Genomic DNA, 19,648 nt, shown 5'->3' with positions numbered 1-19,648 from the left:
AGGTTACTGATAGTACAGTGAGGACTGTATCCTGCACCAGAAGCTTAAATAAAAAGAAATGGAGCAAATGGAATGAATGACAACTGCAAATCTGTGATCACGGAAATGATCAACAAATGCTGTTTGACAGCCTGGACAGTAAATCACCCAGAGTAAACGTGCTCGTGCCATGACAAGGGGCAAATGAGAGACAAAACCATCAGCCTGGTGTCAGGGGCAAGTCGTCACTTTTGCCCAAAACTGAACTGCAATGGAAACTGGGTGAGGAAAGGGAAATAGAATAACAGCATGGAAAGGTGCCCCTCTACCTCATTTCAGGTCAAAGCAAAGGGAGAAAACAACAACAAAAATCGTGTTTCTGATTTCCTGCATCAGTGCCTGACCTGGCTCAGTCCCCTTCCAAGGTGTGCTGGAAAGAAGCTGCACACATCAGGTACCAAATCCAATGAAACAGGCACAAGCTCCAGGTTAATAAAACTGTTTTTAAACTACTGCTATTCCTATGGCTAGACAAGGTCAGAGACTTTGTCCCTTTGTCTGTTTTCATCTAGAGGCTTGGAGTCTATTTGACTCTCACTTGAAGTTATTCCTGATTTCACTCTGGGCTGCACAACAAAAGCATAAGCAGCTCCCTTAGATCCCGGTGCCCATGGTTACTCCCAGCTAAATAGGATGGTCACAGTGCATGTTTTTAGGGCTTTATCTGTCACTTGACAACACTTCCACTTACCCACTGCTTAGATAAACACTAAAATTAGATGCCGTGCAGAGGTCTGGCTTACCAAACTTATCACTCCTCTGTCGCTGTGTCCTCTTGTCCACAGCTTTCCTAGAGCCAGACCACAGCAGCCCACACATACACCCAGCTGCACATGTACAATGTGCAGCCGCACTCAGCAGCTAGTCACAGCCATGTGGCACATGAAAGAGAAGCTGGGTACAGCCTTCAGAGGCAAAACCACCTGCCTGGACAGGGCAGCTCACATCCTGCAACGAGGAGGGAGCTGGGAAGAGGCAGCCTCTTAGCATGGTGCTGCCCTGACACCTCAGCACATCTAGCAGACGTTCACCTATGGCAGCATGAGGTGACTCGTATCAAAAGGGGAATGACAGCAAGACCTCTGAAGCCAAGGTCCTGTTTTCCACATTAGAATGAAAAATAAGTATTCTCCTTCAAACTATGGTTGTTGTGGGATTTTTTGCCTTTTATCTTCATAATCAAGCTGGGGCTTTTTTGCATATCTTCAGGATTGAACACGAACAAAGCACACAAATATAGAAGATAATACAGGGGTGAGTTATCCTGGCGGACCACCAGCATCTCTGAGCAGAATCCTGGTCTGTAACATCGCCTCCTCCTCTCTCTGCTTACACAGGCACACGCATACACACAAGGCATCGTCCATCTACTTTCATGCCTCGTTCTCCCCTTTCGCTGCATTCCCATTTGTGCAGTTACACATCAGGCATCTTGGGGAGAAGGTCTTTTGCAAAGCCAGTTCCTTGCATTAGTGCTCACTGAGGGTTGTGACAAACCATTACAAACAAACCACAGGGGGGGAGGGAACACAACAGAAATTATCTTGAAAATTACACCTTACCATTTTTCTATGCATTTGCCCATCAGGCTGCTTCCTAGTGTGGATTCTCATGTTGTTGTTTTAATAGTATGAATGATTTGATCGGTGGTTGTTTGCTAGATCTCCAACTATTAACATGTATTTTAGAAGCATCAAAAATTCAGATGAAAATGTTCAAAGCTGAAAAACACCAGCTATTGAAAAGGTTAAAACCACCTATGAAATTTCCAATATTTACTTTTTCCTTCAAAATAGAGCAAAATAATAAATGAAATTATAAAGAAAATCTTCAACTGAAGTCTATTTTTTACCCTGTAAAACCAGGATTAAGTATAGCATTATTCTCAATGTGCACAAGCTGCTTTTAATTAGCTGCACTTCTATGTTAAGTTTAGCTATGAGTTTTTTGCATGCTTCTAAATATACAGTTGGGTTATTTAAGTTTATAATTCATGCTGTCTGATGATCACAGAACAAGACATTTAAAAAAAAAAAGAAAAAGCTTTATTTTAGTAAAATATGGCCAAGACGATTAAAGTTGAAAAGAATAACTTCCAGTAAGTGTATATAAAATGAACTCAGCAATTCTCTCTAACCTTCCCATTAGTTATATTGACTCAATATTATTGCCAAAGGCACTTTGCAAGGTAAGCTGGCTGTATGTCTGCACTGCCTAGGCTGCAGCAAGGCAACTGTGTTCAACAAGGCATATAGATGCAAAAATATTAGGCTTTTGAAGCACTCTCTAGGTTGTAATCACGTAGTTTGGATGCATCTTCTGAATTCAAGATACCTGAAGAATTGCTAGCCAGTGTACAGCTGGAGAAGTGGCACAGTCCCAAACACTGTGCTTACATCTCATGGCCCGTGTGATGCTGGAACCAGCAGGGCCATGAAAACTAGATGCAGAAGTGCCACAGAGTAAAGAGCCACGATGGCATTGCAGTGTGGGCACCAAACAGCCACGGTCAGGTAACAGCTGCTGGGCTTGACAGGACTACAGTGCTCACAAGTATGAGCCATTTTGGGTCAGATAACAGCCCTAAATCACACAGAAGTCACAGAGTTGGTCAGTAACACTAGCATAAACAAAACGCTCATGGCAGACATCCCAAAAAACCAATCAAGGATTGCACAAGCTGAAATCATCCTCCATGCTGCTCCACACACTGAGAAGCTCACGGATATCCCCAGCCCAGCTGAGCACGGGTTTGTCAGAAAGGAACTGCTTCACTGCTAGGCTGAGGACAAGGCAGACAGCTGCAGGTTCACACACCTTCATGCTCCAACCAATGGTATCTGCAGGAAGGTGCCAAGCTAGGAAGGCAATGGGATAACATGAATTTAGCACAGACAGAGGACGATGACCACCATCTCCTGCTGGACTGAGGAGCCTGTCTTGGACCCGGTGCTGTTCCAGACTTTCTGCCAGCTCATTTAGCCCACAGCCCTGCCCTGCAAGCAAACCTAACAGGGACTGCTGGTGTCACTCAGCCAGAAACAATGTGAGGTGACAGACCTCGGTTCAGTAGGAATGGCATAAAAACAGACACGTAACTGGCACAAGATCTACCTACTGGCATGTGAACCAGATGGCTCCTCATCACCATGAGGTCAAGTCAGCTCTGCTACCTGCAGTTCTGGCTTCCCCAGGTCCCTTGCAAAATAACTGAACCTCTGCTGCCTTTCCTGCCTTGCCAGTGACTTCACAGGGAAATACATCTGTCATTTGCCATTAGGATACAATTAGAGATGCTTATAAGGTTGGCAGCAAGGTGGTCCTTGAATCTGCATGGTTCAGAGATGCCAGGCATGGCACAAACACTGTCAGAGGCCTGGGAGACTGCAGGCAAGTATTGCTGCAGCTATCAGATCACGTGAAGCTGAATGCTTGGGTCCAGCCAGAGCTACAGCCATGAGTGCGCACCCTGAGAACTGCCCTCAAAGGGCAGCATTTCATTTCAGAGTTCAACAGAACCACAGGAAATATAACCAAAAGTAAATAAATAAGAATAAGGCTGAGATGGCTGCTCATGTCACACGTTTGAGATTTTGAGTCAATTTAACTTGTGGTCCTTTGATTCTAACACGTACTTACTTCCCTGAAAATCACCCAAGTATGAAGACACACAGAACACTAACAGAGGCTTTTGTCTCCATCCAAATCACCTTCTATTAGTTAATGCTATTCAGCTTGTGACATCTTAGCTGCCCGAGATGCAGCTCTACTGAACTCATAGACATTGAAACTGCACAGCTAAAGCTGGCAGAGAATCTGGCCTCATATCTGTGTGGTATTTTCGTTATTTTTTTGCCCACAAAAAAGACAAAAACGCAAGAATTTTAGAAGCCAGATGATGAGAATTCAACACTGTCTGGGAAGAGGTAGGTATCAGAATTGACTTTACCTCTGACAAGACTGAAAAGTATAATCACATTTTGGACCACAATAGACAAATTCAGCAACTGAAAGGTTAATAAAATAATGCATTTCTTTGCTTTTCTATCACTTCATCTGATCTGAGTGACGAAGGAAGTATATTAGAAAGTTTTAGGCCAAGCTCTGTTCTGAAATCAAAATTAATAGAGAGTACTGCTTAAAAACAGATATCATGCTAGTCTAGCATCCCTATGAATATCAATATTTATACAATATTTGTAAGATCAAGAAAAAATTCAGGACATCATGCCCCAGAAGTACCTCTGCAGATGCAACAAGCAGTAACCTCTGCTCCAGGTTTTGACTCAAGGCAGATAAAAGCGTTCAACTGATCCTGGAAGGGAACCAGTGATTACTAAGACCACAAGTAATCTCTCTAAGACCAGCATCCAACTTATGATGAGCTGATGAGAAAGTTTCCACCAGTTCTTCATGCAAGTTGCCTCTGTCATATGCATTTCCATTCCCTATGTAGAGGAAATTAGTTCTGACAAAAGTAAATTATATTAGAGAATCTGTATTAGTTATCTTATTTAGATGAAGTTTTTTTTCCCCTCATCTATACGAGCTGTGAACTCAGTGTCACTTTATTTAGATGACTGGGAGGTAAACCTTGCATTTTAATGAATTTCACTATGGAAGATTAAATTTAAAAAAATACAGAGTTTATATAGAAAAAAAAAAGTTAAGACTTTATTCTAATTCATCTCAAACCCAGATGGAGAAATTCTCCAGAGAAAAATCCCAGTTGTGAATCTGCACTGCAGACCTCTACCACATACTGACGTCAGAGGGAGTTCCATGCAGCAGATGTTTGCAGACTGTGCAACAAAAATCTGCAATGCAGATAACAGATCCGCAATGCAGATCAGACACAAGGATTTTACTCACAGAGTGATAATTTAGCTTCACCCTCCCCAGTACAGAATCACAGGAAACCTGCAGTTGAAGGGACCTCTGGAGAACACCAGTCCAACCACCCTCACTCAAAGCAGGGTCGACTACAGCAAGGTGCCCAATACTGCTTTCAGTTGCATTTTGAATCCCTCCAATGATGAAGCCTCCACAGCTTCTCTGGACAACCCGCATCAATGTTTGGCCATGCTCACAGTAATCGATTGATCAGTTAAATAAATAAAGAAAAGCTGTTTACGTTGTCTTGCTTTCATTTTTTGCCCTCTGCCTCTTGTCCTGTCACTGTCCACTACTGAGTAGAGGATGAATCCCTCTCGTGCATTCCCTCATATCAGAAATTTATATTTGTAAGTTTCCCCCAGGCTTTCTTTCCTTCTGGATGAACGCTGCAGCTCTTCTAGCCTCCCTTTGTTTGTCAGTGCTCCAGTCATTTGATCTTCTTCATGGCCCTTTACTGGACTCACTGCACACATGCCCATGTCTCCCTTGTAGTTGGGTGCCCGGATCTGGATCCGTCACACTAGTGCTGAGAAGAGGGACTGTCTGACCAGCTGGTCATTCTCTTTGTCCTGCAAGCCAGGAGGCTGTTGGTCTTCTTCACTGCAATGCTACATTGCTGGTTCGTGGTCTAAAGAGGACCACTAGCTTCTTCTCAGCCAGGTACCCCCAGCACGTACTGGTGCATGGCGTTCTTCCTCACTGGGTGAAGGACTCTGCCCTTCCTTCATGAACTGCATGAGGTTCCATCCCTTTGAATTGCAGCACACTCGTTCCTCTACTTTTCCTTCAATCTGAGAATTTGCTGAGAGTACAGCATGCTCCATCATTCGGGTCACAGAAGTTAAACAGAGTAAATCATACTTGCCTGAGCTGTAACACAGCCATTCCAGGAAATCCATCTTCGTGAAACATAACGAATCAATCTGCACCATTATAAACTTCTCATGAGTTATTTTTGAACTGTTTTAAAAAGAATGAAATATAAGAAATCTGAGGTTCACCTCACTTGAAGTCAAAAAAAATGAAATGAGTTTAAAGAAGAGCAACGCGGTTGACATTCTGCTGCAGTACAAAACTAAGCAGCCTGTATTATGTTGATACCAGTGAGTAATTTCTGTAAGAAATGAGTGCAGCTTTGCAAGCATAAGAGCTGATATGTCAGGACAGCACAATTATTTAGACTACACAATGAATTTCAAGGAGAAAAGAAGAAAAAGTGCAATTTATTTCTGAGAACTGATGAAATGGGCAAATACGTAAATCCAGAGCAACACAAAAAACCCTGTGTGTTTCAGGTCATTGCTTGTCAAAACCATCCTGCTCACAAAGTGCCTTGGCAGTACAGAAGTCAACATCATAGCAGCAGAGCAAACAAGCAAATAGTTTAAGGCTGTAGTAATTCAAGGTCTGTAAGCTTCATGGAGTTTTTGTGAAAGCCAACGTACATCAATAGAGAGGGAATTTGCTGCATCTAGCCCAGGTTGCTTTGATTAGCACTATTTGACAGCATTGCTAATGATTCAGGAAAAAAAAAAAAAAAACAAACTCTGCCAAGTTTATTAGATTTACAACATTAATCAAAAACATGCAAATTTTAGTTTATGAGCAGTTTTGAAATATCAAACCACATACTCAGCTGCAGCAAGTCAGGAAAACTCCACTGAAGTCAACTGAGTTTTATGCCAATTTACCCCAAACTTGGCTCACTGTATTTACACTTGACACTAATTCCTTTACTCAAGTACTGCTGATATAGCAGGTGATTACATTATGAGCAACTTTAAAACAATTCAGAAGGTGAAGAAGCCCTCCAAAGGAGGTGCAGTGCCAGAAGAATCCAATTTTGTCAACATCACATCTTCAGAATGAGTATTACTTCATTATGGATAACACCGTTCAGAATTAGGGCAGACTTAATTATAAGTGCTACGGGAACCTAGCAGGATAACAAACCATCTCGATTCAGGAGCAAATGCCATTGGTGACAATTCTGTGACAAAAATCAATCTTGACATGCAGAGTAGTGGGAACAGAAATACGTTCTTAATCATAGACGCTGCAACTGCAGACACTAACTGATCTAAATGATGCTTGCATGCATCGTTTAAAAGGAAATGAACTTCTGAGGGTTTTCCTTTTTCCAATAAATGCTCTTCAGTAGCTGTTACTTAAAAGAAACACATCTTCATGGTTTGGTCCCTTCTCAGCTGAGCTGAGAGAAAATTTGCTCTTACAAGGAGCCGTATTAAGTAAGTGCTCACATAAAGATGACAAATTTACAAGTAAAGGAATTTCTGGGCAGCAGCCTCAGGTCAATTTCCACTCTCAAACAACGGCCTTTCAACCAAAAGAAGATACAAGTTGTTGGGTTTTTTTTTTTTGCCATAGCAAGATCAGCACTGACAGCAAATTTAGAATACAGAGCTGGTTTCAAGACAACTTAAGCCAATTCATAAAGTTTAGATCAATTTATAAAGTTCAGATGAAAACCAAGGAACACATGATAGTTTTAGCAGTCTTGCTGTGAATACTTCAGTAGTTTCAGAGCCAAACATTATTGGAACTAAAAATAAATGTCCCAGTCTGCAAACTACAGACACCATGGCTCTGACATCAGCGAGTGCTGAGCACTCAGATGGATAGTGTGATAATTTCCAAATGAGACCTTTCTATTACATAAAATAGTTTCTAGAAATTGCCAGCAGGCAGCTTAACTTGCAAATACCAGATGAAGAGCAGCCATTAGAAAGTTATGTGGGAAAGGGGTGCTGCCAGTTCACAGCAGCTTCACTTCCCTAGATGTTACTAATGTCTGCAAAATCAATGGCAAGCTGGACTGCAAATCCATGGCAACAGCATTTGGGGCAAAATATGATGGTTACCAAAAATCATTTTGCATGGAGCAATAAGAAAATGGACAAAAACAGCCAAAACTTTCATCAGAAATCAGCGACTCAAAAAGTAAGAAACAAAGCAAGGTGTGCAAACAGGAAACTCCAAAAAGCCCAGAGCAACCCGTAGCCTGGCATCAATTGCATTACTCTGGGAACTAACAGCTCAGCCTATTGGATAGGTGACACCTGCAATAGGTACAATGATTTCCAGTCTGTCCAAGATATTTAGAATAGATTCTCTGCTGAGTTTCATTAAAGTCTGAAGCTTGTATTTAAATACAAAACTCATTTCTAAAATACCTTTTTCTTATACAAAATGTAGTTCTGTCTTCAGATTTGATTGTCATACTCAATTAGCTGGAGCTGAAAATCACTTTTTTCTCCTTCCCTTCAAAGCTCTTCACTTTAAGAAGTGTGGGACATCAATGGAGATTAAGATCTTACCAAACAGCTCCAAGATCATCCTAAGTAATTTTGTAATTCTGTTGTTATTCACTTCAAAGCATTCCTGAGTTGTTACTTACAGGTTTCGCAGTCTCAAAACAAAACAAAATCTGTCCCTTACTGGATTGAATTTGAATTCACCACATCACATCCTTTGGGAAAACACCACATTATAACATACCAATCAACTTCATTGCTGTCAGCCAGGCATTTAAAAGCTTGGGAAATTGCTCAGGAATTTCTTTTGAGTGCCTTTTAATGTTTTTGTTTACACAAAGTTTCAGCACGTGATTAGTGAAAGACTTCTATCTGCGCTCATCACACTCTTACACAGCCAAGATTAGAGCCACTATCCCGTTTTCTCACTGGGAATAAAATACAGACTGTGAAAGTCTTAATAACAGAATGAACAACTTATGGCCTACAGGACACACGCAGGCTGCCATGGCAATAAGTCAGACTTATTCCCTACATTCCCCCCTCCCAAGCAGTGTTTAAGTACAGCTCACAGTCTGGAGGAACAGGCCAAGTGGCCCACAGCTCCTTTCCATGGCTATTTTTCCTGGAAGCTGAGCTCTCCAGCCCCTTTAGGTGAGGGTGCCTCAGGTTCAGTTTGCATCAGAAACCCCAGATCCCTGAACACACACAGGAAGATCATGCTGGGTGCAACCCCAGTGTAAGAGGCAATGACATACAGATACTGGAGTGATAGCAATCTACCGGGGAGATCAGGCAAGATCAAAGTACCCATGAGATGTCTACCGTTCTGTTAAATACAGCTTAACTTGATCAATAGATTAAATTGTTATTAATGGGAAGGCTGAGAATCATACAGCATTTTTCTAAGGAAAAGGACAGCCAGCTTTCTGTCGGGAAGCTGGCTAAAGATAATGTTAACAGGAATTGCAAGGCCTTCCAGACTGGTATTAGTAATGTAAAGACTATTAATCACTTACAGTAGAGATAACTAAATAGTGCACTAAGTACCTCCTTAGCAGGATAAAGACAATCCTTAACTTCATGCATTTTCCTATACACAACTGCACGCTCAAACAATTTATTCTCTAAACCTGCAAGGAATGCAGGGCCAGCAAGCACAGAAAGCTGATCAATCAATCTTATTTGTGCACACACACCCTGCAACAGCCTTGTGTCACACAGACATTTGAGATGCGGTTTGCACAGCTTGGATTTAAAAACGCCTGCCCTGTGTGCAGAGCGGTGGCTGGCATCATCACTGCCAAGGACTAGGGATGATTTTTAAGCTTACAGAGCCAGAACTGGAAGCCTCATGCAGCTGCTAATCAAATGCTCTGAGTTTATCAAAGGTCAAGATTCAGGTGATGGACATCAGGCAGACATGTATGGTCTAGGAGATACTCCGTCCAGTCGTCTAAGCAGGACTTCTTTACCACCAGGTCCAAGGAATATCAGCTCAAAGTCTTGCTCCTATTTTGGAAGTGGGTTTGTTCCATACCTTTAGGATGTACAGCTGTGCTTGGACACCCACAGCACATCTGAATTTCTCAGCTTGGGTCATTTGATGTTCCTGATATTTACAGGAACAGAATTGCTGGGCTCTGCTTGTCATCAATAATACATCTATCCTATGAAGAACAAGAAGACTGTGATATAAATAAATAAATTAAAAAAAAAATACATAAAAGAGAGGTTCATTTCTCTTTCAACTGCCTTAAAAAAAGAAAAACACCTTCCTTCCAGACCCATGTGGATACGTGTGGAGAGAGAGGATGAAACCTTTGAACAGTAACTGGTATAAATCTTTCTTCTCTGATCATCCCCTCTCTGACTCATAAATCTCCATCTACCAAGAAATGAGTGCATAGCTCTCACAAAGTGTAACATGCACCTAGAAAAGAATCACACTTAAAAGAAAGAAGAGAGATTAATGATGTGGAGCCATTTCCTTAATGAACAGAACAATTTTCACTTCCTATTCATCCTAATGAGTATCAATAAGTAACAAGAATAAGCAACAGGTTTGAATAGAACACAGATTAATTTAAGTTTAATGCACGTAAAGAGCATTATAATAAGTCTGAATCAAAAAAGATGTTGAGAAAGATGGCTCTCAGAGATACAGCTTACATTTTAATGTTTAGCATGCCCTGATCTGCTGCAGATGGGTGTAAAAACCAACCAGAAAGCATATTTCTGGTTTTGTTGGCTTTTATCGAGTTAAGGCAAATAAGAGTTCTCTCCCATTTTTGTGTTTAAAAATTTATTTTTTTTTTAAAGAACAAAATCTAATTAAAAAATGCAGGCAATAAAGAAATGAATCCTAGACACAGATTTATTGTGCAGAAGAAGGAAGGAAGAGCTTTAGTCTACCTCATATATATACATATATGCACATATGTAGTTATGGCTCTCCTGACTTTCAGAACCCAGATACCAACTGAGGTAGTTGCAGGCAAGCTTTGGTGCCTCCCAGTATCAGAAAGTGACCAGGTTCCTCTCTACCACGTACCTGGAGATTGATTCTTGCTAAGACTCCAGCAAGGTGGCAGGAAGGAAGACCCCTATCACTATTCTCACTGATGCTAGCTCAAGCCACCCCAAGTTCCACCTGTCAGATAGAGCCAGCTGGACCAGCCTCCAATTGCAGACCAGCTTCAGCTGTCACACAGACCTGGAACCAGGATGGAAGGCTGAGTGAATGTTTTGGCTCCAAAGAGCATCTGCAGGTCCTCCCAACAACATTCCAGTGACCTCCCAGTGGTGGCCACCAGCTCCAGCATAGCTGCTGCATCACTCACCACTGCATAGGCACCACCAGCAGGCACCAGCCCAAGTGCTGCATCCCAGGTCTCTGGACTCAAAATAGTGTTCTCTCCTGTACATCAAAACCAAATGAGTCTAGGAAAAAAATCATGACAACTTGGAGCCTTTAAAAATAAGATCACGGCTCTTGTAATTATATATTAGCAAAGAAAGACAGTGGATGTACCAAATCTGTCACGTAAAGTGCAGGCCAAGCTAATAATTTCTATGTGTAATTATATTTTTTTCATTGTCAAAAGGGGATAATCCTTCATTCTCAACGTTTCCACCACATTTTCCATGTAAAATTCCAATCAGCATCTCCTCTGCCTTTACTAGACAAAAAGAATAAGTGTCAACGAGAATGGATTTCAAAATCAGTAAGTACTGCAGTAGTATAATTTGTCAAGATACAGAATTACTTATGATTATTTGCTCAAAACAATACTGCAAACAACAAGATCCTGCAAATTCTTGCAATTTGCTTTTCAGGAAGGTATTTGACCTTGTTAACAGCAATTGTATGTTTCCTACTGTCTTAGAGATAGTAAATAAAAATTGTAGAAGACAATTAGAATGCTTTTTAACTAAACAGAGAACAACCACTATACTGATTTGGTGTGCAGAGAGGGGGCTGTTTCATTTCTTTTTGCTTTGTATCATAAAGATGGTTTATTACTGCACGAAAAGTAAGACTGAAAAGACTGAAGCAATTGCATTCTTCCTTTTATGTTTATATCCATTTCAGTCTCATGTCTCAATGTAGCACAAAATCAAATATAGCTCTCCTCCTAACTGTCCAAGCTACAGAACAATAAGCACTACGCAGTAGAATACAAGATCTAATACCAAAGGTGCTAACTGGGATTTCATGCTGCCTATATGTATTCACATAAAAAGAGATGCAATCACAAGAAGTGTGACTCATTTGACACCAGAGAGACATTTGCTTTTTAACAGTGCGTGAAAGGAATAGTATTGCCATATACTGCTCGAACAGCAGTGAGGCAAAAGCAGTAAGGGAACTGCTGCATTTTATGGTTTGTAGCAGTCACGTTAGAAAAACTGGTCTGGTCCTTCTCACCATGAAATCAGTTCTTATAAACCCAGTATTGCCCTCCACAGATCCTGAAGTTCAGCCACCAGGGTTGTAATTATTACATGCAAATCCCAAATGCAATGAAATAGATCTTCCACCAGCATCTAGTAAACAAGAAATAAGGGACGTCTAACTGGCAAGCAACAACTGGCACCCAGACAGACCAGTCACACTGCGTCAAGGCTGCACTTGAAGACCAATACACACAGAAGACCCCAATGAATCAAACGTGGAAAAAATGGGACTGCTTCCTAAGTTCCAATTCACATTACAGTATCAACAAGATTTTAAGCTGAATGAAAACACAAGTGTTCTTAGTTTTTTCGTGTCTTTCAGACAGTTAGGTAAGTACCTAACCTAAGGTTAGGTAAAAGTACCTTACTTTTGTCTTCAATTCCTGTACGTGGCTCAAACACACACAATGTTTCCATTCTTCATAAAATTAGACAGTTATGATTTCCCTTTATAAAAGTCCAAACAATGCCACATTGTACAGTAACTTCCATACTGATGAAATATAAAGGTTTGTAATGATTATGAAGTTATTTACATTGCATTAGCAAAACTATCTTGCTAAATTAAGTTTTCCAATTCATCAGACCTTATTATGCTACTCAACCTCACTTCTAAGAGTCAACCCCACTCACAGAATCAGATCACACCATTTGAAATGCCATGACATTATTTTGTCACACAAAATGGTTGAAATTATCTCTATGATGGCAAAGTAAGGACTGCTGCTACACAGAATTCGTTGCGAGAGGAGAAAGCTAAAAAGAGCTCCTGAAACAGATTCGAAATCTCAAAAGCACAGAGTGTTTAAAAGCCATTAAATATCACAGGTCATCATAAAAGGGGGAATCAGGGTTGCCCTGAATCATTTCAACAGGAATATTAAAGAACTGTAACATGATTTAAGATTATGGGCCTTATTTTTATAGGCTGACGTAAATTGACTTGTTAATTTGTTTTTTTTCCAACATCAAACAGTATAAACAAGACAACTGAAATTACTACCTCATATAATGACTTCAATAAGAGCCTTCAAAATAACGGTTATACAAAGAGAAGTTTGAGAGACTGAGTAACAAAAAAATAAAATCAAATAAAAATCACTCCAACAGAAATTTATCCAAAACAAAAAAAATCACTTCATGTTTGCACACATGTGCGTTGATTATAAAAGAAAAGTCAAACATAGTTTTCAGAAAAAGCTGCTAAAAAGCACTTGGAAAAGATCCGTTTTGCCACACATTATTTCTGGGCAAACCACTGCTCACAGTTTGGTCAAAGACCCACTGCAAGCTGCAAGCACACAGCTCCTCCATGTTACCTTATTTTCAGAAAACATGCCAATAAACATCTTTATTGACAACTTTACATCCACACGATTAAATGAGAGAAAGATCCAGAAATTGATCTCTCTCATACTTTACAACAGCAGTAATCGCTCGCTTACAAGTCCCTGGCCAGAAGCAAATTAATGGACAAAACAAATTAATGCTAGACAGTCCTCAAGACATTACATTAACAAAGAAAGGTGTAGTGCTCCCTCGCATCAGTAAAGCACCATCTGACCTGAAGTGCAAGCTTTCATCACTAAAACACTTCCAAATTAAACTGCATCAATAGTCAGAGACATCTTCTATATGCATCTTGTCCATAATCTTTTAAGAAGGCTAATGAACTCTGAGTAAAACCACACATCCAGTCAATATTATTTACAGACCTCTCTTTTCCTCTCCTGTTTCATACAAAGCTATGCAGCACTGCAGGATCTTTCAGAATTGATTTCTCCTGCAGACACTGCAAACAACCTTAAAAACATCCTCTCAAGCATAAACAGTGTGAAAATCATATCCTTCAGACCTGAAAGATGCTTTCACCAAGGCCTCGGGACTGTCCACAGGTGGCAGCTCATCTGCAAGGATCTCTTCAGGAGGTCTAGGGTCATTGATGATGGTGGGCTTCGGCCTTTCCTTGAGGTTGCCAGTCAGCCCACCGATAATGGTGTTCCACAAGCAGTTCTGTGATTTAGACCCTGCAGAAAGAGAGTGGAAAAGGAAATGAACTCGTGTTCTCTGGTAACCCAGAAGTCTAGAAAATGAAGTCTTCTTTGTTATCTTTTCTGCCTTTGCATCATCACACTTTGCAGTTAGGCCTGAATACCTGAAATAAAGCTCAAGGTAGAATTATGTTCTAACATTCCTGTCACCTTAAAATCCAAAACCGCAATGACTCTGTACCAGTTTTGGCTAGGATAGAGTTGGCTTTCTTCATAGCAGCCCATATGGTACCAGGCCTTGGATTCGTGATCAAACAGTGCTGATCTCACACCAAGTTTTACCTTTTGCTGAGCAGGGCTTACACAGTGTCAAGGCCTTCTCTGCTCCTTGTGCTGCCTCACCAGCAAGAGGGCTGGGTTGCATAAAGAGCTGAGAAAGAACACAGCCTGGACATCTGACCCAAACTGACCAAAAGGAGATCCCATGCAGCGTGACACTGTGCTCAGCAATCAAAGCTGGGGAGAAAGAAGGCGAAAAGGGGGACATCTGAACTCAGGACTGTCTTCTACACTCCTGCTTTCCTGGAAACGGAAGAACACAGGAAGCTGCAAGTGAACTCTGTATTTTCCATTGCTTGTGTGTGCAGCTTTTGCTTTACCTATTCAACTCTTTAGCTCAACCCAGAGACATTCTCACCTTTATCCCTCCAGTTCTGGTAGAGAGTGAGCTGTGCAGGGATTTGCTGTCTGCCAGGGTCAGAACACAGCGGCCTCCCAAAGAAAGATCTGGTTATAGAACAAGTTTCATGTGACAATGAAAAGCTCCCTCTTCACATTCTGCTTGAGCTATAACTACACATGTATTGACGTGGCAGTATCTCAAATGAAAGAACTAACAGAAAACCAAACTGAACAATCAATACAATATGAACTGTTAACTTTCACTGGCTCAAGTTAATGAAGTTTAATAATTAGGACTGATACTAGAAAAGGTATTTACTTTCTATTGAAAGTTCAGCTTTTTCCAACAGACATTCAAATGCCAAAATAGATCTGTGGATAAACTTTTTACATTTACTTAGAAGTGTCACTGGGTGCCTTGTGCTTGTCACTTACAGATCCCACCCTTGTCTGTAAATGTAGTTTCATTGACAAAATACAGTTACTATCCTTCAGTCAGATCTCTTTCTGCCTTTGGAGAAGAAAATATGAGACTTCCAATAAAGTTCAAAAAAAGCAAGCTTCATATTTTCAAAGTTTTCCAAATAGCTTCTCGATAAATTAGGCACTTCTACAAACCCCACTGATAGTGCCATACTGAACACCTGCACATATTCTAACTTGAAAGCATTACAGAATACATGCAGAAGGGCCAGCAGTTTCCAAAAAGAGCAATTAAGTGCTGAAATACAACTATTTCAGTTAAGAGACTTTCCACAAGCATTAAGCTTACTGGATTCCAGGGCAGTAGTAAGGCAAACCACCTCTTCTGCTGGTCATTCTGCATGGGCATTTTATTACTGTGCAAAACAAACAAAAAAATCTGACAAATGGGATATTTCTGAAGTCAGCAACAGACTGTAAAGGCAAGACTATCCGGAACTCAGCTGTCCAGCAGAGCAGCAAATAATGGATCTAACATGTAAGGACTAAGCATACTACACACAAAGTACGTAAAAGATGAAACTGCTCTGATTAGAGGAATTGCTATCTCATGCCTGTATAATCAATGGATATCAAGATGTTACAGTTGTATAATCAGTGGATATCAAGATGTTACAATATAATCAAGAGAGTTAGGCAAAGTGGACAATGATAACAAAAGAGAACAAAATGGGAGGCTTACCCTTCAGCTGGGCTCACCACAAAACACCAATAGAGGCAATCTCAAGAGATCCTTCCCCTCTGGTAGCCAGCTCTTAAATGGGTCTAGGAGAGGTGCAGCCAGGCTCCACCCCTTCCAGCAGCACAGGTGAATTGCCTTCAGCTGTGCTCCTCTGGCTGGCTCATGGCTCACCTCAGGTGATCAATCAGAGGTTCAGGCCGTGACCCAGCAGTTCCCATACACATGCCTCATGAGAATCCATTACAAGAAAACATTCTTTAGAAACAACAATATCAGCTGCAACAAACAGGTAGTAGCAGCAGCAGCAGTAGTCTGCTAGTCGTCTTATGTCTTCTTTTCACACGGCCAAAATGGCACAGATACAGAAGAAAAAGGAGAGGAGAGAAAGAAGAAAAACAAGAATTCATGTTTATCTCCTTCTTTCCAAAATACTTTTCAGAATATTTTCCAGATAACAAAGAAAGCTTGATATTCATGCTTCTCTGCTCTTAGCTGTCAGCAGCTATTTAATACGCAAAGACCACAACTACCCAAATTTACAGGTTGCCTTGGTGTCCTATGCCAAGCCCTAACAATAGCTAGAAAATTAATAGTCACACCAGGTAGTCCAAAGCCAAGTAATCTGTATGCAGCAGCTGCAGAACTGAACGCAGCATCAGCACATCTTTATCATTCAAGGATTTGTGATGCTATGCTGCAGTACTGCTTCTGTGCTCAGGGTACCACTCAAATTTCTCAAAAAATCTGTTTTATTTAAATAGGTAAGCATTTGTGGTCCCACTTCATTGGCAGAAATACAAGGAATGCAAGATGTTTAAATTATGTGATGGACCAAACAAGTCATCTGCGATAGAGCCAAACGTACTGTGATTCCCTATGATATATTGAGAGGACCATCTCTTCTGCACAAGAGTAGCATACGTTGGTCACAGATATGGTCCAACAAAGAAAAACAAATTGTCATCCAGCCACAAACACTGCACACCACTCACAGAAAAACAGAACTGTTGCATACTACTGAAATCATGTTTTGTGGAAATGCAGCTCTCAAGCCACATTCATAATTTTGAGACTTTCTCCTGCAATTATTCCAAGGGATCTGCTGAGCTTCCCAAACCCAGACCTGTTTATTTCCACAGATCTGTCTTTTATTCTATACACTCTCCAGCTTGACAGGTACAGAACACATTATCCATTTTCTGCACTTACTGGATGCAAACACCTCACAACTCATACTACCACCAAAAACTCACAGCAAAGTGTTAGCAAACTCTTACTGAAAACTATATAGTCACTCACCTCAAACATTGCAATATACACTGTTTTCCCCTACATGCTTGGTACACAGCCCCAGCCCTTTTCTTCCAGCACAGAGGTTCCTTCAGGTAGTTCTTTTTTATGATTAGATCTAGATAAACAGCTCTCCTGAAAAATGAACATCAACAAATCTGCCAACTAACATGAATCAACTAGTTTTGTTACAGCAATGAAAAGCCATGTTTAGCCTACCCACAGTTACAGTGTTTTGCTTAATAGGCCTGACTGACCATCAACCAGAAGCCTCCAGCTGCCCTGAGTGCCTGATGGACCTAAATCCCCACAGCTGCAACTGTTAAAGTACTGATAGCACAACATGGCTACCAACAAGATAACACAGCGAGATATTAGGCACGTTCACTGCTGCTAAAGGAGTAGTAACCTCTTATGTTCAAAGTCTGCTGAATGAGCAGGAATTTAATGTTTGAATGGGATACTGACTGGCCCTAGCATCTAAATGAGTAACAACTCAAATTTAACTTCTAATCCTTGTGATAAGTCTGAACATTTGCAACAGTTCTTTTCCCTCATTTTATTATACCCTTAGTGAGCTAGGGGCAAAAGCAAGATAGATTTAGGCGTTATAATTTAAAACACAGAACTCTGCTTAAAGAATCTGTGGTATATTTGACCTAGTAGATGTTCAAATACTTTCATATACTCTGAAAATATTGTTACAATGCAAGTCTGCCTATCTGGATAGCTACACAGCCATCGTTCCCAGCGCTCCACTTAGCAGCAGCCTTTGTCTCTTCTTTGTCCTGAACTAAGCTGGAAACAGCCATGTACTCCAGAGAGCTGTAGGGAAACAGTCATAATGGGCAAAGCTCACCTGAATTTCTGTAGGACATCTGCCAGTTGCTTCATTGTACAGAAAGGCAGATAAAGGAGATAAGGAAGGCTAGCCTAACTGCAGGTGTGCCAAACTCTGAGTTTTGCTATGGACCACAATTTGGCAGTAGAGGAAGTACTGTTCTCTGTTGTGAAGATGAAGTTACTTCAAACTAATCATTCAAGTGAATGTGAAAGGCCACATCCTAAAAAAACACCTGGTCTCTGGTTTGTGATTCGTATGCCAATGATAATAAGCTATCTCTTCAGTTACTGCTTAACTCCTTGTCCTCAAACGCTGCCAATTTTTATGCCATTCAGCCAGGATGTTTTTGAATGTTTCATCTGCACTCTACTGACTGTTCAATGAAAACACAGTATAGCAGAATAGATAAAAGTGTCCTCAGCAAAATTTTAGGTACTATTAATTTAACTCAGCACATACCTAGGATATTAAGGTTCCTGCTTCAGCAGGGGGATTGGACTGGATGATCTGTCGAGGTCCTTTCCAATCCCTGAGATTCTGTGTTTCTGTGATTTCCCTTCCTTTTCAAAATAGTTCCCATTCTTATTTTCCTTCCTATTCCAACAGTTATCATCCCATCGTGTCAGGACCATGCAGTCCTTTTTCATTGTACTCTAAATGTCACTATGCTTTTTAAACTTTGTTTAGCTGCTAGTTTTTGTGTGTTTGTTTAATCTGCTTATGGCATGACTCACCTCAAATCCACTCCAAGTTGTATATTTGTTTTCCAATAAAAAATTACCATTTTCCCATCCTGTTTCAGCGCATCCTTGAATTATTTACAAGATTTGTTCAGTGCAGTTGCTGCTCTGTGTTTCAGTATGCAGCAGTTTGATTTGCTCATGGCTTGGCTGTCTTAAGAGTTTAGAAGGTGAGAACTTAGACCTAAACTCTGCTTCTCTATTAATACTGCTGACTTGAAGATGCTTTCCTACTGGTAGTTTAAAATGTGTCTTCTCTGGAACCTGGTGCTTCAATATACTTACTGTACTGTAGTGACTGTCTATGCCCACTATCTGTAGATACTGTGAACTGGATATTGACTTAGTTCAATAGTTAACCTAAAATTAAAGTGCCTTCTTCAGTCAACTAAACCTGCTTGCTTTTGTTTGTTTTTCTTTTTTTAAATAATGTTTTTTAATCGTATTTGATGTATTTGTACTTACAGAGAACATGCAGAATTAGGACACGTGGTCAACCTGATTGCAGAAATACTTAAACCAAGTGTTCATGGTCACTGATCTCCAAAGGCACAGCTTCTAAAGGACTGCAAGTATCTCTGTTTTTCCAAAGGAGGCTTTGTCAAAAATGTTTAGATTACCTGCATCAAAATGCCCTAAGTTGTTGTTTGTGCAGTTGGATTCATGCAGTTCACAGAAGTCAAATATGGCAGTTAGGGTTTACCTACTACAAAATGTGTGACTGAAAAACCACTTACCCAGCACTCATCCTGTGGTCTAGCATCCTG

At 40.7% G+C, this 19,648-nt stretch overlaps 1 protein-coding gene across 6 annotated transcripts in view; it reads right to left on the bottom strand.

The window, feature by feature from the left end:
- Positions 1–19,648, bottom strand: part of PDE1C (phosphodiesterase 1C) — a 306,686-nt gene that overhangs the window by 219,882 nt on the left and 67,156 nt on the right. For 4 of the 6 annotated variants that reach the window (XM_052692642.1, XM_052692650.1, XM_052692641.1 and 1 more), the window contains one exon: positions 14,026–14,197. In XM_052692642.1, coding sequence (XP_052548602.1) covers positions 14,026–14,197 — 172 coding nt within the window. Of the gene's footprint in view, positions 1–14,025; positions 14,198–14,631; positions 14,663–14,858; positions 14,942–19,648 lie in introns of those variants that run through there. The other 2 variants (XM_052692649.1, XM_052692645.1) reach the window with 2 other exon arrangements.

The sequence above is a fragment of the Tympanuchus pallidicinctus genome, unplaced genomic scaffold, assembly GCF_026119805.1.
Source record: "Tympanuchus pallidicinctus isolate F22 unplaced genomic scaffold, pur_lepc_1.0 scaffold3, whole genome shotgun sequence".
In the NCBI taxonomy this organism is placed as follows: Eukaryota; Metazoa; Chordata; class Aves; order Galliformes; family Phasianidae; genus Tympanuchus; species Tympanuchus pallidicinctus.
This window is presented reverse-complemented; position numbering and strand designations above follow the sequence as displayed.